We start from the raw sequence: 25,458 nt of genomic DNA on the forward strand, positions 1-25,458 counted from the left end.
GTTATGATATGGGAGCCGGTTGATGGCTCGAGAAAGCCTGTTACACTACAGAGATCATGAACTTCTGTGCAGTTAGAATGGACACTCAGAGCAAACTCTGAGGCATTCACATTGGATTTGACAGTATCTGCACTGAATATATTTCATGCAGTTATACACCCTGAAAACTAAAATCCACGACAGAGTTGGCACCTGAAAATCAGTTATCATATGTCCTCTCTCATGACCCGTGGTCATTACCTGCTTTAAATCTTCCTCATCCCCTGATATTTAACCTTTTTTCTCTTTTCTACTCTATATAGTATATACACATACCCATTTCTTCACATATATACATATATTACTGTCTGTACTAACCATATGAAAGAGAACAAGCAGTGTATTTCTTCATATGACTGGGTGATCTCAACTTGCATACATTACATGTCCATTCATTTTTCTGTAAATTTTGTGATTATACGTTTATAGTTCAATAATGGCCTGTCTCTGTGTGTATTATAAACATATTTACATTTACCTATTTATGCTTTTTTATTAAATATTTTTATTCATTTCAAAAAGCACAGATCGCCCTCTTATCCCTCCTCCCCCACCCTCCCATCCCGTCCTCCAAAATGATAAATCCTTTACCAACTTATCTTCTATTAATATGTTCATGGACATGTACATTGATTAATGCTCTTTACAATTGAGAATTTACAAGCAATAAACATGAAGTACAAATATCTCTGTAATGAGGTGTGAGGTTCCCTGATCATAGCCCAGGACTGAAACAGTGGGGACATGCAGGGATGGGGCACTGGGTCCAGTGGTGTGAAGTCATAATGGGTGTGGGGTGCTGACTTGTGAGGTTCCAGTTGTCACGGCAGCACCCATAGTCTATGCTGTGGTGGTCTCAGAGGTTACTTTGGATCTGTGGCTCTAACCACAGACTGCCCTGCACCTGGAGTTTAGTAACTGCCTCCAGCAGGCTCATAGGGTCCAAGAGGTGACCAAAGATTCAACTCCATGTGGTCACCTGGCTGCCTAGTGAGCAGCCATTTCAACCTGCACTGATTTCTGAGGTCACTGTAAAGAAATCTTAGCTGCAGAATGCTTTCCAGTGGCTTTGATGGTGAGCACCCTTTTAAATGTTTGTACCCTGTACAATCTTGCTTCCAGAGTAAACCTGAGGCCTCATGTATTATGGCTGATCTACATACTCCAAGCTGAGATAAATGACTCAGTGTGTGATTTGCATTTATATAATCACCTTTTATATCAGGAGATAAACAATAGTAAAGTCGGTTGGACTTAGGCAGCCTGTTAGCTGTTTTTAATCACACAATGTCTTCTTTGGCTGTTTGTTGATCTCCTTTTTCCTGTCTCAGCGTCAGGGGCACTGACTCAGGACTGGAGAGTTAGAGGACTCTTAGAGATGTACATGTTTGGGGCTGATGTGGGGACACCAAATATTGCCTTTAACAGCATATGTTCATATATTAGTAATATTAGTAACGTGTAACACAGATCTTTAAGGGTCTTATTAATTAAAAAAAAAAAAAAGAGCCAGATATTGGGACAAAAGCTGAAAGATCAGAGGAACAGAATAAGCCAGGCACGTTCTTACTTCTACTAAATCCTCAGCCTCAAGAAAGTGAGTTCCTGTTTCCTCACACCCTATATACCTTTCCAAGACATCACTTCCTGGGATTGTGTGATGTGTGCTTCCCAACAAAGGCGTGAGATCTCAAGTATGGGATTAAAGCTGTGTGCCAACACTGTCTGGCTCTGTATCCATTGTGGCCTTGAACTCACAGAGATCCAGACAGACCTCTGCCTCCCAAGTGATAGGATGGACTGTGTTTGACACTACTGTCTGGCCTTAATTTCTAATCTAGTGGCTGGTCCTGTCCACTGATCCCCAGATAAGTTTTATTGGGGTATATAATATATCACCACATCAATACTCCAAAAGCAGTTGTTTCTATGTATTTGAAAAGTAGAAATATAAACAAGAGTAGGCAGGTGTGTTGAGATAGAAATCAAGGCAGATCACAGTCATACAGCAAAGAAATTTCAAGGACAGAGGGAATATCTAATCACAGTTAGAGGAAGCAGGCTTGGAGACTTATTATAAAGAGCTACACCTGGGACCCAGAATAGCTTTTCTACTTTGAGAACCACACAGCTAAGGGGCCATGCAGCACAGAAAAAGTGGTCCTACACCTTAGTGCCACTGTGAGGTGGGGTCTGGCCTCCCTGGCTGCTTAGGCCACTGGATGATTAGGGTTTCAGAAGGGTAAAGAGGTGCAGAGTGAATCCTCTACTTCCCACATGGTACCTCCTGCTCAGGAACTCCCTGCATCACCCAGAGGCAGTCATGTCTGCCTCCATCACCTCAGGATGTGGGGGACAACAAAGCCGCACAGATTCCAGGCTGTGCACTGGATTCCTTTAAGGTAACTGGAAACTCAATAATGGTTCATCAAAGCCATGGGACCTCATGAGGACAAGTATCTGAGATAACTAATTATACCCCTGGAACTGTTCAGTATTACCTGTTATCAAGATAACATGATGGATAGTGACTTTCTTGAGAGTATCAAATGTGCTGAAAGAGAAAGGTGATTAGGTATTGGACTGGATAAACATTTAAAAGTTTGTCAGTTTGGGGCCCATTTCAGATTGAGAGATTAGTGTAAGAGAAGTATTGTAGAATAATCTTTTGTACATTGTGAAGATGTGTCTTTGCCAAGGCACCTTCTGATTGGTTTATTAACAGCTGAACGGCCAATAGCCTGGACTTCTGGACAGAGAGTCCTGAGAAGAAGAAAGGCAGAGTCCCCAGGAAGATTCCAAGGAGGCAAGACATGCAGGAGGAGAGGTAAACACTACAAGTCACTAGGCAACGTGTAGATGGAGAGAAATAGATTAATTAATGTTATAAGAGGTAAGAGACAAGCCTCAGCTATAGGCTGAGCTATCCTAATTAATAATGTTTCTATGTTGGTTTTTGTGAGGTGGTGGCCGAAAAGGAAAATCCATGTACAGAGAAGAGTCAGCATATTCTGAGGGAACATGACAACTGAAAGAGTCATGGAATGCCACTCTGAGTACCCTGGAGTTAGAACAAGTTAAAGAACACATGGATTTCTCCCACCACCCCTTAGTTATATTACAAACTAAAGATCCACTGGGTCTCTACATTTTTGATAGACTGGTCCCTAACATATGGCTAAAGAAATAATTTCTCCTTAAACAAATCAGACACTAACATGATGTTCTAGGGCTATGACCCAATTTGTAACCTCATGTATAACAATGTGATATATGCAAATATTAAAACAGGATTTCCACAAGAAAAGACTGATACTGCAGAAAATGAGAAACTATAGTGAGGCTACTAAACAGTGTATTTCTCAATAATAGGACAAACCATTTATAAAATGCACAGAGGAATTAAGACTGCAAACAAGATGACAAAGGACAGGCACAGGCTGATATGAAAATGTACTTGTCCACAAACTTAATAGATGGTTTATGAACACGATAGTTCTTGTAAATGTGAAAGAAGGGTAGAGGACTGAGAAGTGGTTAAGCAAACACAAAGGGAATCAGGACAAGTTGGGTGTTAGTCATTGAAGTATCACCTCGTGTCCAGATTGATCTATGGGGACTCTCCAGATTCCTATCCGTCATGTTCAGGTAACATCCATGTTCCAAGATAAGGTATGGTAAAAAAGATAAGTACATCTCTAACCACTCACAGACATCTATCTCTGATGAAGTCACCTTGCTTTACCTGGCTTCAAACTCAGTCATTCCAATGGCATGACAGTGCATTGATGAGATCTCAAATGACTCAGGAGATAAACGTCTGCCAGTGTCTGTTGGGGAAATTTAGTAGTAGATTGTTGAGGAAAGAAGATACTTTCTAAATGTGTATATATCCAAACTTTGGACATTTACCATAACAGTATAAGCAGTGCTCAATAGAAATGTTCATTGCTCTCTCTATTGGGATTGTGTATGCAATGTGGCCAGTACCAATATCTTCTGAAGGGAATCATTCCATCCTGGGGGGGCATCATTATCTCCTAAGAAGGAAGCATGTGCTAGGCCTCTGGGATTTCTGAACATATACAAGATTCACATTAAGGACCTGCTGGAGGCAATATAAACAGTAAGGATTGCAAAGGAGGGGACCGACCGATCTTCAGTGGAGCTGCCTGAAAGTCCTACACTGAGTTGTAGGCACGCAGCTAATCTGAGGTCAGATTTTTAGTATTGCTGATGCACCTGTATATGAGTTTCCCTGTTTCTGTTCTAATCCCTCGATCATTCTTCTGTTGGCAACTAGAATAAACTCACTAATTCTTGAATATACGCACTACAATGGAATCTTTGCTGTGTCAGTCATTAGAGTCTGATGTGAGATGAGTACACGTTCTTTCTCTTCTCCATTAGAAAACCACAGAACCTAGTGTCTTTTTAAGTGAGATAATATATTAATGATTCATGGCTCAGCATAGTATCAGATGGGCAGGCATGGTCCTTGAGCAATATCTGAGGCCTTACATATTTATCCACAATAGGAGGAAGATAAAGATAACTGGAATGGCTCACCATCTTCTATATAAAAAGCCCACCCCCAATGACACAGCACTGATGACAAGGCCACACATTCTAATCTTACCCAACTGTTCCTACCAACTGGTGCCCAAGCCTTCCACTGTGTGAGCCTACAGGTGCCATTCTCATTCTAAGAGCACAGCGACTATAAATTGATAGACTACATGAACTCTGCTGTAATTGTCAGAGAGGTTAAGGTCAATATTGGCAATCCTGGTACATTGAGCCAACAATAAATATGCTCTGAGCAAAGACCCAAGCTATGGAAACCTCTGTCTTGTGGAAGTGAAATTTCATTTGAATGTTGAGAGACCACTGTAGATGTTCATGTCAAAACTACACTTCTAGGAACCTTTTTCTAGTGCCATTACCCAGAGACAAAGGAAACATTGCTATGGGCTGTGGCCATATCCCAAGACTGAAGCAGAACTTGATGGCACTGTCCACATTGTACTGCTTTTGTAGACACTGAGGTGCAACATGTAGGTCAACATGCAGCTTTGCAGCAGAGTTAAAGAGAACTGATTCACAATGTAACAAGGAGATGATAGCTAAGTTGTATTGGAAAACCATCCTATACTCATGACAGAAACTTATCAAAGTCTAGACAAAGACTATCTGTTCTTCAGAGCACAGAGATGGAAAGTTTGAGTTGACACAATTCCTTGGAGTTCATATAACTTCAATCAGGATCCTCAGATGCCATGTACATAATGTAGCAAGATGTGGGATTTCCCACTGCATTTCTGTCTCATTTATTCTTATCTTTCCTTGCCAGATAATGATTCCTTCCTTCTGGAATGTCAAATGACCATTGTCCCAAGGCATGTTGAGCCATAATCTTGTAAGCATTGTGGGATAAGCAATTGTTTGAATTACAAAGTCAAGAGACTTTGGACTTTGACTGTCTTCTAGAGTCTAAAGGGACATAGAGAAATTGATTGCCTCTCCTATTAAGAGGTGAAAGTGAAACTCTCAGAGGCTGCCAGGGTAGGGGTTATGGTGTATAGTAGGGTATTTGATTGCCAAATTCCAATAAGATTATTTGATATGTTTGTATTTTAGAAGTACTAAGTTTTGTGTCCTCATTTTGAGAAACTGAGGTAAAATCAATGAAGAAGCCATGAATTTCAAAATACTGTCACATAGGAATCCTTTCAGCATCAGAGAAGAAGAAATTGAACACAGCAGATGAAAACTCTGCAGAGGGAATTCCAGGAATGGATAAAGGGTGAGGTGTCATTACACACCAGGGTTAGAGCCAGGACCTGTGTCCCTCCACTTTGGGGAGGAGCAGGTGGTAAACATGAGCTCACAGCACACCTGGAACCAAATACACACCTTTTAGGTAACTTGACACTTAAGAAAAATTCAGCAAGCCTTGTGACCTCATGAGATAACTAATTACATACTAGGTATTGTTCAGCAATAGGAGATGTTATCAAGATAACATGATGAATAATGCATTTCAAGAAAGTATCAAATGTGCTAAAACTAAAGGCCACTAAGTCTCAGGTTTGGCAAATATTCTGTAAGTTTGGAACATGTCTTGATTCCATGTGAACCTAATAGATTATAGTAAGGGGGAGGCGGCACATTCTGAGTGGTCAGAGCAACTGAAAGAGAGACCAGTGCCACTCTGAGTACACTGGGAGTTAGAAGAAGTTAGTGAACATATGGACTTGTGGAGCATGAAACTTAAAAGGTCTCCTTAATGAAAGTAAACCTGGAGCCAGGTATTGAGGTGAATGCTGGAAGATCAGAGAAGCAGAGCAAGCTACAGCTACCTCACCTTGCCATTTCTTCAGCTGATCCTCTTTCCTCAGACTGGATGCCTCTCAGTTGAAGTTCTCAAAAGCCTCAAAGCTTAACCAGCTCCAGTTCCTGGTCCTCATGCCTTAAATACCTTTCTGCTTTCTGCCATTACTTCCTGGGATTAAAAGCGTGTGTCACCATGCCTGGCTGTTTCCAGTGTGGCTTTGAACTCACAGAGGTCCTGATGGATCTCTGCCTCCAGAAGGATAGGATTAAAGGTATGAGTGCCATCATTTTCTGGCTGCTATATATGTCTGGCTAGTGCCTGTTCTGTTCTTTGACCCCAGATAAATTTATTAGGGTGCATGATATCTTGGGGAACACAATATCACCACAGACTTTTACCACACTTACTTAGTCACATTACACATTGAAGAGGAATCATTGTCATGTGGTCCATTTGTGTCTCTAAAGTTTTGATAGGCAGGTCTCTTATGTGTTGTTATGGAAATGACTGTTTTGTCTTAAACAAATTAGACTCTGACACTGTACTACATGAATACAGTTCAAGTTACAGCCTTATGGATAAGAGTAATACATACACAAATACCCAAACTGAGAAAATTTCTGCCAGCAATGACTGATATTGCAGAAAGTGGGAAACTATATTGAGGCTACTGAACCATGTATTTCCATGTAACAGGATAAACAATATATAGAGTGCAGACAGAAATTGAGACTGCAAACAAGATGGAGGAGTAATATGGAAAATTGTTTGTCCCACAGGCATTTAGACATGTTTGATGAACAGCAGAATCCATGTAAATATGGAAGAAGCTCATAGGGCTGAGAAGTGTTCAAGTAAACATAAGTGCAATCAGGACAAGATGGATCACCTGGGGCCATAGCATTCTACTGTATGAACCTATAGGTGCCATTCTCATTCCAAACCACAGTGACTTTAAAGTTATAGACCATGCGAAATCAGCTGTAACTGTCGGAGACATTAACTCCAATATGGGCAAACCTGGCACTTTGCATTGACCGCACCTAAATTTGCTCTGAACCAAGACCACATCCATGGAAGTCTCTGTCTTACAGAAGTGCAATTTCATTTGCAAGGTGAGAGACCACTGCAGGGGATGATGTTCAAATCTGTACTTCTAGGAAAGTTTCTCCAGAGTCAGCACCCAAAGAGGAAGGAAAATGTACTATGGGGCTGGACACTGCCCCATGATGGAAGCAGAACATGAAAGCACTGTCTACATTGTACTGGATGTGTAGAGATGAAGGTGCAACCTGGAGGTGAACATGACTCTTCACAGCACTATTAAAGAGAACAGCTTCACCATACAGCTGGTCTGCTGTTCAGTGTCCCTCCTTACTGTCCCTGTGTGGTCACACTTCATGGAACATGGTGATCGCTAAGTGGAATTGGAACCGCACCATAAACTCATGACAGAACTATAGGAAACTGGACTGTCTAGATAGTTTAAGCTTTCTGTGCTTCAGTCCTGAGTGAATGACCCAGGACCAGTGGACCAGTGACCCTTCACTTTGGAGGTAAGCATGAGCTCCTAGCACACCTGGACCTGAGTTTGTGAAAAACCATGGAGACACTGAGAAAATTCTAGTAGAGCTCTCATAAAAACTAAATGGCTTACACAGATTACCAGTTGAAAATTATCAAGGAAAGAAGGACAGGCGGAAAATTCCTGAGATGGATTATGGGAGATCTTTGCAAGTAAATGTCAGAGAGCTGGAAATTTAACTTTGTTCAGTGATTATATCGTCTCTGTGTCCCTCATCAATACACTGTAGGGATTCCAATGTTCTCACAAAACTGTGATCCAAGCTGTGGAGTCAGACCCGTGTATGTTTCACGCAGAGTGTCACTACAGAGGAACAGGATTATTTATCATTATTATTATTATTTATTTGTAGGACAGCATATTCAGACAAAGCCCACATTATCCTCAACTGCTTTCACGTGTGTTTGTTTCGTTTCCTTTTGTTTTGACTTTCCCTTATTTACTTAGATACAAGCTCTCTTTAAATTTCCCAGTGTAGACTTTTACCTCTGGTCCATTTGTCAAGGAAACCACAGAGCAGTTAGGAGCATGCTTTCACAGATGACGGCTGGTTTCAAAATCATCTTTAAAAGGTACTTCTCATTCCCACATTAGTGTATTGCTTCATTAGCTTAAAGTAAAACAGAGTCAACGTGAGTTTTAAACGCTGTAGTCAGATTCAAATCACAAAATAGGGGCCAGAAAATTTACAGGGCTAATATTTCTGTCAAAGGCTGGACTCACACTCATACTTCTCATGTTGTAGATCTGGAGGTGACCCCCAGGCTCATGCCCCAGCATTGTCCTGCTGACTCAGCTTCTTCCTCCAATACTCTGCTGCAGGCGGCCAGACTGGAATCCACAATAGGAGAAAACTCCACGCCAGGTTCCAAGAATTCTTTCGCATAGACTTCTGGGAAATGTAGTCTGCGGCACTGTGACATCACTGTGAGACATCCAGGAAATTCCCTTCTGGACTTCGGTCCACATGTGTTCAACTTTCTCAAAGTTGGACGAGAGTCCTGCCTGCTGTACATTCCTCTTGAGTCTCTGACATGGAGGTTGCTCCAGGAGGGGTACGTATTTGAGGCACTGTGCGGGGTGCAGGCATCGGTCTTGCAGGGAGCTGTTCCGGGTTTGGTGAGAGAGCAGAAGAACCTGCCTCGGAGGTGCTGTGGTGAACTGGCTGAGTCATGTGAGACTGCAGGTCAGGCCTGGGAAGAGGGCTTTAGAAACTGCCTTCTTAGTGATTTCCTTAGGATTCCGCTTGCCACCCGAGTCCGGCTTGGGCTTCTGGAACAGGAGAGCTGCCCGGTAGCGCAGAGCAGATGATCATGTAAGTCCAGGATTGCAAACTAATGATGGTCAGCTGACTGTCTGCTCCTGAGGTGGAGCTGGGAGCTCAGTGAGCAGCTCTGGTGGGGAAGCATGCTTCTCTAGCTGAGCCATCTCACATGGACGCTGTCAGATTTCTCAGTGTCTGTAGAACAAACGGGGTCTGGTCCTTCCTGAACTCTGTAGCTGCCTAAGGTAAGGATCCTGAAGTTGATTGTGATCTCTGCCAGTCAGAGAATTAAGAGAGAAAAATTTCGAGGTAAAACAAAAGTCACAGGTGGGAAATTCTGGAACCAGTCGACAGATCTACCAGAATCCACTGCAATAGAAAAGGTTTTACTAGGGGTGAGAGAACACACATACCACGCCCCCCAATACAGAGGGACCGTCTGCAGAAGCTGACTCAGGGCTTAACATTAAGGACTGGGTTTTCTTAACTTTGAAAGGTCTTCCATTCCTTTTGTAGAGTGGATCACAGTGGTTGTGTCAACATATCCTGACCAGGCCTTGAGCTCGTTGAAGTAGTCCAGAAGCAGGATGTCTAGGAACAGGTGATAGACTCTCATGGCCTTGGGTTCCAGGTCCAGGCTTTTGTGTCAGGTCAGCAGGGTGAGGAAGAACTCACAGACTTGTGTGTATTTACCTGATTTAAAGTAAACCAACCTGTGATGGAAAAAAAATTCAGTCTACTACTGTATTGCCCATCAGTGTCATCTCTGCATTTGTGAAGGGGAGACAGGACCCTCTGGTCCTCCCATGCTTCACCAAAAATTTAAGGGCACCTCTGATACCTAAGTCTGTGTCAGAAAACATTTATACATAATTCAAGGTCACGAGAAATACTTTCTATGGTCATTTCATGTTTCTTACAGTGAGTGCCTTTACAAATCCATGCATTAACTCATTGCTGACTTAAGAACTATTTGTGGTTATCTTCTGTTGACACATTTCACATGTAATTTAATGGTTTTTCACTATCATGCTTTTTTGTTGTTGTTGAAGACTTTAACTTTTGGAGATTAGATAATTGTTTGTATGTACTCTGTAAGGAAGAAATCTCAATCAGTGCTTGCTTAAACATTCTTGTGTGTAGTGATTGTTCATTATTTTTGGATATTAATCTGTATTTGTTACTGTCATGACCTGATGCTGAATTCTCCTGGTTTCACTGATTTCTTCCAGTTTGCTCTTTTTATATCTAATCTAAGACTCCATTATTTCTTCTTTTCCATTCTGAAGTTCTTGACTGATGTGGCTGCTGTGGTTACATTCCTGGGTCTTATTCTGCAGCTGCAGCTGGGATGCCTTCCCCTGTCCTTACTCCAGAGGTTCCAGTGTGTGCAGATGCTTCTTACAGTCAGCCAGAACAAAACCACTTCCTCCCTGTCCTGCACATGGGCACTGCCATGTCCAGCCAGTGAAGCAGACTGCTCATGTTGGTTCCTGCTCTTCCACAGGTCCCGTCCAGTTCCCCTTGTTGAGCAGTCCTGTCCCTTTCCTCCCAGGCTTCTTTCCTTGTGTTCTAATGTCAGTGTGAGGGAGGAATTCCTTGTGTTTACAACTCATGCATGAACCTTGCTGTGTTAGACATGTCATATCTGGGAAACTCTGGAGGGGAGGTGTGCTGGGTGAGGACGTTCAGAGGCCATGGAGAGACATTGCAAGGTTTGAACAGGGGTCAAACACATATTCCAGGAATAAACCTGAGCAACACAGATTTTCATTACATTGTCAATTCAGGCTATAAAAGTGCCTGTCATAGTGTCCTCCACACCCATTATCAAATGCAGCAGCATATTTTGTTTGAAAGGTTCCATGACTATCATTTTGAAAATCTGCATGCCTTTGTATTCTTCTTTGCACTATCTATATGAAATTAAGTCAAATGTATGAGTGTGCATGTTCCAAATCTTTATGGGTTACACTCCATTGCCGGTACTTTAAGAAGTCTCAGAACCAATAGATGGACTGTTAAAATCCACTAATACATCTCAACATCTAATGTAAAAGGCAAAGCTTGTGATAGTATTTTGAAGTTTCAGTTATAAATATGTAATTCATGTTTCCAAAACAGATACATTTGGTCTCCCACAGTTTTCATGGTTTATCCACTTTCTGAGTCATATATTGCAATATATGGTGGATTAAGGCAAAAATCATTGAGCCTTTCATGCCACATGTATGCAGATATAGAGTCTGGATGGAGAACTAGGAGTTGGTACTTGATGATGTGTATAGTGTGTATTTTAAGCACTATGTCCTTTGATCAGGACATAGTCTGCTTTGAATGGAAGGTCACTACTGTTAGGAACCCGATCAGGAATCCAGTCCTCTCTTTGCATCTGGCTTGGACTTTCCACCAATCTTCAGTTTTGTCTGATTCTATGAAAAGGTGTCTCTGAGGGATACTGACAGGAGATGCAGGAGTTCTTTATGTATCTACTCTGTCCATTCTGTTCTTCTAGGCTTGACTCTAGGACCAGCCTCTATTCTCTTTATATTATATATATATTTACATTAACATATTATTGCTGTTAATATCTTAATATTGTTAATGGCTTTAATTAAACTAAAGTGTGATATTATTCATTGATCTTTGTTTCAGGAAATGCTGACCTTCTGGGATGTGGCCATTGAGTTCTCTGCAGAAGAGAGGGAATGCCTGGAGCCTGCTCAGTGGAATTTGTACAGGGATGTGATGTTGGAGAATTATAGCAACCTTGTGTTCCTGGGTGAGGATCATCCATAGTGAATTCTTATTTCACCATCAACATGTAGCTTCCTCACTTTGTATGGTATCTCATGGGAGTATTTCAACAGCCAATTTCATATCCTTTGTTTTCAGAAAATAAGGGAGATTGCTGTAATAAAAATCATTTCAGGACTGGTGAGATGGCTCAGTTGTTAAAAGCATTGACTGATCTTATAGAGGACCGGGTTTCATTCCCCAGCACTTATATGGCAGCTTACAACTGTCTTTAATTCCAAAGCCTGACACGCTCATGTTGTGTAATATTTTCATTGTGTTCTGACAAATAAAGCCTGCTTGGAGTCAGAGGGTGGTGCTAGCCACTAGCTGAACACAGAGCTTCAGAGGCTTGTAGAAAGATGGACCTGAAGTGGTAAGTCAGGGCTGAGACAGGATCTGAGCCCTTTTGGTTCAAGTAACCGAATATGTAGGAAGTCACTGTGTCTGCTCCCCTGCTTGTCTGATCTTTCAGGTTTTTTACCCCAAATCCTGACTCTAATTTTTTTTTATTTTAAAGATTAATTTGATTAACACTTCATCCTCACACAGACATCCCTGAAAGTAAAGCACCCATGCATATGTAAAATTAAAATAACATATTCAAAAAGAATCATTTCACTGTTTTTCTCTTTTTTTGTGTTTTCTCTTTTTTTTTGTGTTTACATTTCTGAGTTGGGTGTATATTTCCTTTACTCCAGTGGGACTCTTAGAAATTCAATGGCATGAGACCTCAAATACACTTGTTAATTAAAATGTTTCAAACTTCAGGGTTTTTTTTTGGTTGGTTGGTTGTTGATTGGTTGCTTGGTTGCTTGGTTGCTTGGTTGGTTGGTGGTTGGTTGATTAGTTGTTTGGTTGGTTGTTGGCTGTTTGGTTGGTTATTTGGTTGTTTGGTTGGTTGTTGTTTTGTTTTGTTTTTTTGCCTCCCCTTTGTGACTCTGGCCTGTCTAGGCCGACAGAGATGAGTGCTTCCATATAGGTCAACTTGATAAATTTAGAACAGCCACTTTCAAGGCATGAGCCACCATGGCTGGCTATTTTTTAAACAGTTTCTCACTGAACCTATAGCTGAAATTTAGCTAGACTTGTCAGCTGGCAAGCCCCTAGGACCTGCCTGTCTTGCCCACCTAGTCTGGGGTTTCAGGTGCATGCCACTGGACAACTTTTTATTTTAATTTTAATTAAGAGATTTTCTATTCATTTTACATATCAACCACAGATTCCCCTGTCTTCTCTCCTCCCACCCTCCAGCCTTCCCCCCTCATCCACCCTCCAAGGCAAGTTCTCCCCTGTGAGTCAGCAGAACATGGTAGATTCTGATGAGGCAGGTCCAATCCTCTCCTCCCTGTACCAATGCTTAGCTAAATGTCTCAGCATAGGCTCTAGGTTCCAAAAAGCCGGGTTGAGGAACTAAGGACAGGTCCCGGTCTCACTGCCTAAGGGACCCCTAAACAGTTCAAGCTAAACAAATGTCTCGCTTATCCAGAGGGCCTAGACCAGTACCATAGGGGTTCCACAGCTATTGGTTCACAGTTCATGTGTTTCCACTAGTTTGGCTAGTTGTCTCTGTACTTTTTCCAATCATGGTCTCAGTATGGCTTGCTATTTAATCCCTCCTCTCTCTTGTCGATTGGACTCCTGGAGCTCCACCTGGGGCTTGGCCATGGATCTCTGCATCTGCTTCCATCACACTGAATGAGGGTTCTGTCATGACAGTTAGGGTGTTGGGCCATTCGATCACCAGAGTAGGTCAGCTCAGGCGCCCTATCAACCATTGCCAGTAGTCTATAGTGGAGGTAGCTTTGTAGATTCCTGGGGACCTCTCTAGCACTCTGCTTCTTCCTATTCCCCCGGGGTCTTTATCATGCTATCTTTTTCCTTGTTCTCCCACTCTGTTCCTAATCCAGCTAGGACCTCCTGCTCCCCTAAGCTCTCTTTCCCCTGACCCTTGCCCTCTATTCCTCCCCCACCCCCCAGGTTGTTCATGTAGATCTCATCCATTTCTCTGTCATTGGGTGATCCCTGTGTCTTTCTTAGGGTCCTTTTTACTAGCTAGCTTCCCTGGAGTTGTGAGTTGCAGTCTGGTTGTCCTTTGCTTTACATCTAGTATCCACTTATGAGTGAGTACATACCATGTTTGGCTTTCTGATCTGGGTTACTTCACCCAGGATAATATTTTCTAGTTCCACCCATGTGCCTGCAAACCTCATGATGTCATTGTTTTTCTCTGCTGAGTAGTACTCCATTGTGTATATGCACCGCATTTTATTTATCCATTCTTCAGTTGAGGGGCATCTAGGTTGTTTCCAGGTTCTGGCTATTACAAATAATGCTGCTATGAACATAGTTGAGCATGTATCCTTGTGGTATGATTGAGCATTCCTTGGGTATATGCCCAAGAGTGGTATAGCTAGGTCTTGAGGGAGATTGATTCCCAATTTTCTGAGAAAGCTCCTGATTTCCAAAGTGGCTGTACAAGTTTGCATTCCCACCAACAGTGCCGCATCCTTTCCAACATAAGCTGTCTTCACTGTTTTTGATCTTAGCCATTCTGACAGGTATAAGATGGTATCTCAGAGTCATTTTGATTTGCATTTCCTTAATGACTAAAGATGTTGAGCAATTCCTTAAATGTCTTTCAGCCATTTGAGCTTCTGTTGAGAATTCTGTTTAGCTCTATAGCCTATTTTTAAATAAGACTGTTAGGTATTTTGATGTCTAATTTCTTGAGTTCTTTACATATTCTGGATATCAGCCCTCTGTCAGATGTGGGGTTGGTGAAGATCTTTTCCCATTCTGTAGGCTGTCACTTTGTCTTGTTGACCGTGTCCTTTGCCCTACAAAAGCTTTTCAATTTCAAGAGGTCCCATTGATTGACTGTTTATCTCAGTGTCTATGCTACTGGTGATATATTTAGGAAGTGATCTACAGTCCCAATGCCATCAAGACTGCTTCTTACTTTCTCTTTTATTAGGTTCAGAGTAACTAGATTTATGTTGAGGGCTTTGATCCTCCTGGACTTAAGTTTTCTGTCCGGTGACAGATACGGATCTATTTGCAGTCTTCTACACGTTGACATCTAGTTATACTGGCACCATTTGTTGAAGATGCTTTCTTTTTTCTATTGTACTGTTTGGGCTTCTTTGTCAAAAATTAGGTGTTTATACATGTGCGGATTAATGTCAGGGTCTTCAATTCAATTCCATTGGTCCACATGTCGATTTTTATGCCAGTACTAAGCTATTTTTTATTACTGTAGCTCTATAGTAGAGCTTGAAGTCAAAGATCATGATGCCTCCAGAGGTTGTTTAATTGTACAGGATGCTTTTGGCTATCCTGGGTTTTTTGTTTTTTCCAAGTGAAGATGAGTATTGTTCTTTCCAGGTCAGTGAAAAATTGTGTTAGGATTTTGATGGGGATTGCATTGAATCTATAGATTGCTTTTGGTAAAATTGCCATTTTTACTATGTTAATCCTACCTATCCATGAGCATGGGAGATCTTCCATTTTTCTGATATCTTCTTCAATTTCTTTCTTCAGGGACTTGTTATCATACAGGTCCTTTGCTTGCTTAGTTAGAGTTACCCCAAGGCATTTTATATCATTTGTGGCTATTGTAAAGGACGATGTTTCTCTGATTTCTTTCTCAGCCCATTTGTCATCTGTATATAGGGGGGCTACTGATTTTTTTGAGTTAATCTTGTTTCCTGACACATTATTGAAGGTGTTTATCAGCTCTAAGAGTTCCTTGGTCAAATTTTGGGGGTCAGCTATGTATACAATCATGTCATCTGCAAATAGTGAAAGTTTGACTTCTTCCTTTCGAATTTCTATCCCCTTGATCTCCTTTTGTTGTCTTATTGCTCTGGCTAGAACTTCAAGTAATATATTAAACAAACATGGGGAGAGCGGACAGCCTTGTCCTGTTCCTGATTTTATGGAATGGCTTTGAGTGTCTCTCCATTTAATTTGATGTTGTCTGTTGGCTTGCTGTAAATTACCTTTATTATATTTAGGTATGTTCCCTGTGTTCCTGATCTCTCCAAGACCTTTATCATGAATAGGTGTTGGATTTTTGTCAAAGGCCCTTTCAGCATCTAATGTGTTTTTTTTTTTTTTTTCCTTTGAGTTTGTTTATATGGTGTATTACGTTGACAGACTTTCATATGTTGAACCAACCTTGCATCTCTGGGATGAAGCCTACTTGATCATGGTAGATAATTGTTTTGATGTGTTCTTGGAGTCTGTTTGCTAATATTTTATTGAGTATTTTTACATCAGGGTTAATGAGGGAGATCGGTCTGTAATTCTCTTATTTGTTGCATCTTTGTTTGGCTTGGGAATCAGAGTAACTGTAGCTTCATAGAAGGAGTTTGGTAATGTTCCTTTCATTTCTATTGTTTGGAACAATTTAAAGAGTGTTGGTATTAACTCTTCTTTGAAGATCTGGTAGAATTCTGCATTGAAACCTTCTGGTCCTGGGCTTTTTTTTTGGGGGGGGGGACTTTTAATGACTGTTTCTATTTCCTTAGGGGTTATTGGTCTATTTAAATAGTTTATCTGGTCTTGCTTTAACTTGGGTATGTGGTATCTATCCAGAAAACTGTCCATTTCTTTTAGATTTTCCCATTTTGTGGAGTACAGGTTTTTGAAGTATGACCTGGTCATTCTCTGGATTTCCTCATTGTCTGTTGTTATGTCTCCCTTTTCATTTCTGATTTTGTTAATTTGGATGCTCTCTCTCTCTGCCTTTTGGTTAGTCTGGATAAGGGCTTGTCTATCTTGTTGATTTTCTCCAAGAACTATCTCTTTGTTTCATTGATTCTTTGTATTGTTCTCTTTGTTTCTATTTTATTGATTTCAGCTCTCAATTTGATTATTTCCTGGTGTCTATTCCTCCTGGGTGATTTTGCTTCTTCTTGTTCTAGAGCTTTCAGGTGTATTGTTAAGTCGTTAGTGTGAGGTTTCTCCCAACTTCTTTATGTGGGCATTTAGTGCTATGAAATTTCCTCTTAGAACTACTTTCATAGTGTCCATAAGTTTGGGTATGTGATATATTCATTTTCATTGGTCTCTAGGAAGTCTTTAATTTCTTTCTTTCTTTCTTCCTTCACCCATTGATGATTCAATTGAGCATTATTAAGTTTCCATGAGACTGTAGGCTGTCTGTAATTCTTGTTGTTGTCGAAATCTAACTTTAAGCCATGGTGGTCTGATAGAATACAGAAGGTTATTCCAATTTTTTTGTATCTGTTGAGATTTGCTTTGTGGCCAAGTATGTGTTCACATTTAGAGAAGTTTCCATGGGATACTGAGAAGGTATATTCTTTTTTGTTAGGGTAGAATGTTCTGTAGCTATTGTATAAGTCCATTTGAGCCATAACATCAGTTAAGTCCATTATGTCTCTGTTAAGTTTCAATTTGGCAGATCTGTCCAGTGGTGAGAATGGGGTGTTGAAGTCTCCCACTATTAGTGTGTAGGGGTTTATGTGTAATTTAAGCTTTAGTAATGTTTCTTTTACATATGTGGGTACCCTTTTGTTTGGGGCATAAATGTTCAGAATTGAAACTTCATCTTGGTGGATCTTTCCTGTGATAAGTATGTAACATCCTTCTTGATGTCTTTCGATTGATTTTAGTTTGAAGTCTATTTTTTTGGATATTAGAATAGCTATACCAGCTTGCTTTTTAAGACCATTTGATTGGAAAGACTTTTCCCAGCCTTTTATTCTGAAGTAGTGTATATCTTTGAAATTGAGGTGTGTTTCTTGTATGTAGCAGAAAGATAGGTCATGTTTTCATATCCATTCTGTTAGCCTGCGTCTTTTTATAGGTGAATTAAGTCCATTGATATTAAGGGATATTAGTGACCAGTGATTGTTAGTTCCTGTTATCTTTGGTGGTAGTGTGTGTGTACTTCTCTTCTTTGGAGTTTACTGCTGTGGTTTTATCTATTGCCTGTGTTTTTGTGGGTGTATCTGACTTCCTTAGGTTGGAATTTTCCTTCTAGTGCTTTCTGTAGGGCTGAATTTGTAGATAAGAGTGTTTAAATCTGGTTTTGTGTTGGAATGTCTTGTTCACACCATCTATGGTGACTGAAAATTTTGCTGGTTATATTAGTCTAGGTTGGCATTCATGGTCTCTTAGTGTCTGCATTACATCTGTCCAGGACCTTCTGGCTTTCAAAATCTTCATTGACAAATTGGGCGTTATTCTGATAGATTTGCCTCTATAAGTCACTTGACCTTTTTCCTTTGCTGCTCTTAATATTCTTTCTTTATTCTGTAGGGTTAGTTGTTTATTATGTGGTGAGGGGACTTTGTTTGGGGGTCTAGTCTGTTTTGTGTTGTGTAGGCTTCTTGTATCTTCATGGATTTTTTTTTTCTTTAGGTTGGGAACGTTTTCTTCTATGATCTTGTTGAATATATTTTCTGTGCCTCTGAGTTGGTATTCTTCTCCTTCTATCCCTATTATTTGTAGGTTTGGCCTTTCCATGGTGTCCCAAATTTCTTGGACATTTTGTGTTATGACTTTTTTGGCTTTGGTATTTTCTTTGACTAAGGAATCTATTTACTCTATTGTATCCTCTACACCAGTGATCCTCTCTTCCATCTCTTATATTCTTTTTGTTATGCTTGCATCTGTGTTTCCTTTTCATTTACTCAGATTTTCTATGTCCAGCATTTTCTCTGTGTCTTCTTCATTATTTCTATTTCCTTTTTCAGGTCTTGAACTGTATCCCTCACATGTTTAATTGCCTTTTCATGGTTTTCTAGGCTTTCCTTAAGTGATTTATTGATTTCTTCCATTTTTTTTATTTTTCTTTTCCTCTGTTTCTTTATTGATTTCTTCCAATTTTTTGTTTGTCTTTTTCTCAATGTTATTTTTCCTTTTTTTCTTGAAAGGGCTCTAGCATCTTTATGATGATATTCTTAAGGTCACTTTCTTCTGCTTCTTCTACATTGTGATGTTCAGCTATTGCGGTTGGAAGAGGGCTAGGTTCTGGAGATGCTATATTGCTCTTTATGTTGTAGTATGTATTTTTGCCTTGACGTCTGCCCATCTCCTCCTCTCTTGGTCCAGTGAGAGCTGGTAGTTTGGATTCCATGCCTGAACAAGTTTCTGGGGTGGCAGGCAGGTGGGTATGGGGCATGGCATGTAGATTGCAGGATCTGGTGGAGAGTTTTGGTGAGGTGGTCCTTCCAGTAGGAGTTTTGCCTCCTGTCTGGCAACAGGGACAGAGTTGGGTGGGGGTTACCCACGGACTGGTTGTATCCCAAGCATGGGTCCTAGGGGCCTGACAATTCAGTTTTAATGGGTTTTTCTTCCCATTAAATGAAATTAGAATCTAGATATTGTAAATTCCTTTATGTAGTGTAGTGATTCTGTCACAAAACATTTAAGGGCCTGATTGTCTGCAATCATTTACTACATCATCTTTTTCCTTATAAGCATGTACTGGGAGCCACATGTCAAATCCAAGTAAAAGAACACATAAACAATCTTGTTCCTTCTTTTTTCTACAAACAGGTCTTGCTGTATCTAAGCCACACCTGGTGACATTTTTGGAGCAAAGACAAGAATCTTCAGAGGTGATGAGACAAGCACCAGCCAACATGCAGCCAGGTGTGTAGGAATGAGGAGTTTGGGGGCAGAGTTGAGGTCTAAAAATCCCACAGACATGTAGGCTTTCCCATTACCCTGGAACATGACACTGTGGGAATCATTCTTTATGTCTCTCCTTTATGTCTTTGTTATCAAAGCTCTTCTCTCAGAAGTTTCTGATGCTTTAAGTCTTTTAAGCTTTGCATTTCCCCAAGAATAACTCACTAGCTGTGCTCCTATTTGCAGTGACTTCCAAGCTTTTTCTTTTTGTTGATTCTCCATTGTAGTATAAGATTCAGGGAAAGAGAACTCAGTGTTGGTTAGACAGAGTCATTTAGTTTTAGAATTTGAGAGCAGACTCTTGCCAGAAAGATCTCAATACCAAAGTGAGCATGATGTTTTGAGTTATGACTTTCTTGGCTGAAGTGTTTTCTTTGACTGACAGGATCTATTTCCTCTATCATATCCCCCATGCCCGATATTCTGTCTTCCGACTCATGTATTCGTTTGCTTTTGTTTGTTTTTGTAGTTCCTGCTCATTTACTCAGATTTTTATTTCCATCATTCCCTTGCTTTGTGTCTTCTTCATTGCTTTGGCCTCAATTTTTAGATATTGAACTCGTATCTTCACCTGTTTGATTGCTTTTCCTTGGCTTTCTTTAAGGGATTTATTGATTTATTCCAATTTTTGTTTTTCTTTTCCTCAATTTCTTTAAGGGAATTTTTAATTTCTCTTTAAAGGCCTGTATTACCTCCACAAAGTTATTGTTTAGGTTCTTTTCTTCTGCTTCTTCAATGTTGTGATGTTCAGGTCTTGCTGTTGTACAACCACTAGGGTCTGGTGGTGCCATATGGCTCTTTATGTTGTATGTGTTCTTGCACTGGTGTCTACAATCTCTTCCTTGAGTTGGTGTAAGAGGTGTCTGTATCTGAAGGAACTGCTCTTGATCCAATCTGTGCTGGCCATGTCTGTGTCTTAGGGACCCACTCTTCATCCAGTCTGCACTCTTGTTCCAATCAGAACTCTTGGTGCAATCAAGCTGGTAGATTCTGTGTCTCAGGGAGCTGCTGAGGTCATAGGCATATGCATGGGTTTGGGCAGAGGGAGTTGGTCTCACAGATTGCAGGGTCCCTTGGGAGATTTAGGTAGGAAGATCTGCCCAATGGAGTCTTTCCTAGTGGCCTGCAATGGTGGGGGTGGGGGTGGGTCAAGGGTTGTGCCCTGGGTCCTAGATCCTAGAGTCAGGACTTTCTGGCTAGAAGAACAGTCACTCACCTCTTGATCCAATCAGAGCTGGTGGAACATGTGCCTTAGAAAGCCACTTAGGTCAAAGGCAGATGGGTGATTTGGGGTAGGGAGTGGTGTTGTAAATTGCAATGTTTAATGAGGGGTGTTTGATGAGAGACCTACCCACAGGAGACTTCCCTACTGGGCTGCAACTTGGGCAGCAATGAATGAGGGTGAGCAGGCATGGCTTGTGTCCCAGAGCATAGGTCCTAGAGAAAGGACTTTCTGGCTGGAAGAAGAGTCAGTCATTCACCTCTTGGTACAATCAGAACTGGCAGATTGTGTGTCACAGGGGAATAGGAGGGTTTAGGGGAGGGAGTCGATCTTAGAGTTTGCAGGGTGCCCTTAGGTGGTATTGGTGGGGTGGTCTGCCTGTCAGAGTCTTCCCTACTTGGCTGCAACTGTGACAGCTATGGGTGGGAGTGGCAGAGCATGGGTTTTGCCTTGGAGCTTAGGACTCAGGCAGAGAGGAGAGTCACTCACCTCTTGGTCCATTCAGAGCTGGAGGATTCTGTTTCATACTTTCTTCTCATCAAAATAAAGCATAAAATGCTGTCCTAAATTTTGAGCGGTAATCTTAATATTTTTGTGTACCATCTGCTTCTCGTGCAGCATACCTTTTGTACCTTCCAAAATAATACTCTATAAGGAGGATTAAAATGTTCTATTTAGATGGTGGCTCAAATTCATACAGTCACAATTAACTTTCTCTTTTCTCAGCTTGGTTACCTTATAGTTTCACAGTTGTCTGGCCATATAACATATCCTGTTTAATGGGTTTTCTTCTGTTGTAAAATGCTCTTACAACTTTCTTAGCTATTAAACTTTGAATACTATGCCATTATGTCTAGGCTCATGCTCTTATTCTAGTAGAAGTATAGATTATTTCTACCTACAATATTTGATCATTTATGCTTAGTCTCTATAGGTTTTGAAATGTACTGTAGTTTCTCACTGATTCTTCAATATGTATGAGTAAATATTTCCTTTGAAAAAGATAAGCATTATAAGTATGAAGAATATTTCCATACCTTTCTCATATCTCAACTTTTGTTCAACAGGAACAATATTCAATGATAATAATGACTACAACAAGAGTATTGACTGTAACTCATTAAGTATACAACGCCAGAAAATTCATACAAGGGAGAAACCCTACCAGTGTGAAGAATGTGGTAAGGGGCTTAGTTCTTATAAAACACTTTCCATACACCAGAGACTTCATACTGGAGAAAAGTCTTACACGTGTAAAGAATGTCATAAGGCCTTCAATACTCGCTCATCACTTTTTATACACCAGAAAAATCATACTGATGAAAAAACCCACAAGTGTGAAGAATGTGGCAAATTATTTTATTATCCTTCAATGCTGAAGCAACATCAAAGAATTCATTCTGGAGAGAAACCCCACAAGTGTGAAAAATGTGGCAAAGCTTTTTATGATCCTTCATTCCTGAAGCAACATCAAAGAATTCATTCTGGAGAGAAACCCCACAAGTGTCAAAAATGTGGCAAAACTTTTTATAATTTTTCATTCCTGAAGCAACATCAAAGAATTCATTCTGGAGAGAAACCCTACAAGTGTAAAGAATGTGACAAATCCTTTAACACTCCTTCAGTGCTGAAGCAACATCAAAAAATTCATTCTGGAAAGAAACCCTACAAGTGTGAAGAATGTGGCAAATCCTTTTATAAACCTTCAGTGCTGAAGCAACATCGAAGAATTCATTCTGGAGAGAAACCATGCAAATGTGAAGTATGTGGTAAATCCTTTTATACTCCCTCAGTGCTAAAGCAACATCAAAGAATTCATTCTGGAGAGAAACCATGCAAGTGTGAAGAGTGTGGCAGTTTATTTTCTTCATTTTCATACCTTAGTCAACATCAAACAATTCACTCCAAAGACAATCCCTACAAGTGTGAGGAGTGTGGCAAAAGGTTTTCCCATTCTGCAATCCTTCAGAAACATCATAAAATTCATGGAGAGAGACCATACAAATGTGAAGAATGTCACAAAACCTTTCTTTATCACTCAGATCTTAAGAACCACAAGGTAGTTCATACTAGACAGAAACTATACAAGTGTGAAGAGTGTGGCAAATTTTTTTCCTCAGCTTCATGCCTTAGACGACATCAAATAATTCACTGTGAAGACAACCCTTACAAGTGTGAGGAGTGTGGCAGATGTTTTTACTCCTCTTTATCCCTTAGAGGACATCAAACAATCCATTCTGAAGACAATCCTTATACCTGTGTGCAGTGTGGCAAACGATACTCCTGCCCTAGGGATCTTCAGGAACATCAAACACTTCATACTGGAGAGAAACCCTACAAGTGTGAAGAATGTGGCAAAGCCTTTCATTATCACTCAGGCTTTAGGAGACACAAGGCAATTCATACTGGAGAGAAACCATACAAGTGTGAAGAATGTAACAAAGCATTTCGTTCTCTCTCATCCCTTAGGAATCACATGGGAGTTCATACTGGAGAGAAACCATACAAGTGTGAAGAATGTCACAAAACCTTTTGTTATCTCTCATACCTTAGGAAACACAAGAGAGTTCATAGTGAAGAGAAATCCTACAAGTGTGGAGACTGTCACAAAGCTTTTCATTATCTCTCATCCCTTATGAAACATAAAACAATTCATACTGGAGAGAAATCCTACAAGTGTGAAGAATGTCACAAAGCCTTTTATTATCTTTCATCCCTTAGGAGACACAAGACAGTTCATAGTGGAGAGAAACCATACAAGTGTGACAAATGTCACAGAGCCTTTTATTATCTCTCATCCCTTATGAGACACAAGACAGTTCATAGTGGAGAGAATACCTAAACCTGTGAATATGTGACAGATGGTTCTCTTCATTTTCATCCTTTAGACAATATAAAAAAAAAAAGAAAAGAAAATTCATTCTGAAGACAATCCCCAAAATTGTGGGGAATGTGACAAAAACAGTGTTAATCTTTATGTGCTTACTCAACACATGGTATAGTTCATAGGGGAGAGAAATCCTACAAATGTCTCAAAATGTTTATTTTTTCAACCCTTAAAATACATCAAATGATTCATTCTGACTACAAACTCCATGAGTGTGTGAAGTGTGGTAAAATATTTGCTAGAAATTCAGATCTTATCCACCTCTAATGAATCCATAGTAGAGAATATAGGTTAATTATTTTGGAATGTCAACAAGAACATGTAACTTACAATAGAAAAAAATGCTAAGAATGACATCAGAGATCAGTATAGATTTCTCTTTGCTGTAACCCCCAACAATTTGTTCAAGTAGTGTGTTTGAAACATGCCTTGATTAATGAGTCTCTTTCTTCTGTAACTAAAAATTTTCCATGAAACCCTTTACAATGTCCTAACTTTGTCCCCTGGGTACCTAGAATCTGAGATCTGGGCTGTCATAGTTACTGTTGTGTTCCCAGTGGAGTCATCCAAGCTCCTGTAATATCTCCCCTCAATGTGTAAGAATCTCTGTCTCTCTGAGCTAGTAGATTTTCATGCTGTATCTGGCTCTGAATCCTTATTGGTAAAATAAAAGCATAATGACTTACTTAAAACTACAGGAAAGGCTCTTCCAGTCTAAGGCCTTAGCGTCAAAGCAGTAGCTGCAGGTGAAGAAGGGAAGTCATCAGCTGTGGCATCCATAGTCTCAGGTGCAGCTGCTGTGCCCCAGATAAAAAACCACAGTGCCCATACAGCAATAATGACAGACAAGTTATGAGAGTAACCAGTGATTTTTCTGGTTGGATTTAATGCTTATTTCACAAATCGTAACTGGTGATATTAATTTAGAAATATGCTTTTGCTTGGCTTGGTGATAAGCCCTAAAAAGAATTTAATGCTGTTATTCTAATAAGGGCATAATAACTAAATGAGCCCAACTTCTCATCTTTATTCCACAGAGTCAGGAACCAAAGTTCTCATCTTTATACCTACAGAATCAATAAATCTAGTTATCACCTTTATCCCACAGAGTCAGGCACCTTTCAACACCCACCAGCAAATATTAGTTGCATTGTAGATAGAGAATAATACACAGATGCACATTGGTCGAAGTATAGAGAATATTAGCCTGTGGAGGGGCCTGATCTAAAAAGTGATACCTGTGTCACACATTGTAAAGAGGTTTCTTACACACATCTAAAGCCAAAAGTCAGGGAATCCTGGGTGAATAGAGGTAGAAAGAATGTCAGAGGAAGAAATAGTAGATGTCTGCATTGAAAGAGTGGAAATGTTGAATCATTTTTACAATAGTGAAACATGGCTAGAAATGTCAGTACCATTTCATGCTTGAGTGTGGTTGATATATTGTGCAACCCAATAAGCTTATCTGGGTGTCGAAGAACAGAACATCCACCAGCTTAGACATAGAAGCCAGAAATATGTGGCTCACATACCTTTAATTTTATCACTTGGGAGGCAGAGATCCAGATGGATCTCTGTGAGTTCAAGGACATACTGGAAACAGCCAGGCACAGTGACACACACCTTTAATCCCAGAAGGTGATGGCAGGAAGCAAAAAGG

General features: G+C 40.4%; 1 protein-coding gene across 3 annotated transcripts in view; it reads left to right on the forward strand.

Annotated features, from left to right (window-relative positions):
* Nucleotides 1–24,564, forward strand: part of LOC118596079 (zinc finger protein 99-like) — an 87,411-nt gene extending 62,847 nt beyond the window's left edge. The window contains exons 1-4 of one of the 3 annotated variants that reach the window (XM_036206802.1): nt 8,905–9,016; nt 11,881–12,007; nt 19,555–19,650; nt 21,979–24,564. In XM_036206802.1, coding sequence (XP_036062695.1) covers nt 8,996–9,016; nt 11,881–12,007; nt 19,555–19,650; nt 21,979–23,753 — 2,019 coding nt within the window. In that variant the 5' untranslated portion in view covers nt 8,905–8,995 and the 3' untranslated portion in view covers nt 23,754–24,564. Of the gene's footprint in view, nt 1–8,904; nt 9,017–9,243; nt 9,277–11,880; nt 12,008–19,554; nt 19,651–21,978 lie in introns of those variants that run through there. The other 2 variants (XM_036206803.1, XM_036206804.1) reach the window with 2 other exon arrangements.
* The last annotated feature ends 894 nt before the right edge of the window (nt 24,565–25,458 follow it).

The sequence above is a fragment of the Onychomys torridus genome, chromosome 15 (genome assembly GCF_903995425.1).
Source record: "Onychomys torridus chromosome 15, mOncTor1.1, whole genome shotgun sequence".
Classification (NCBI taxonomy): Eukaryota; Metazoa; Chordata; class Mammalia; order Rodentia; family Cricetidae; genus Onychomys; species Onychomys torridus.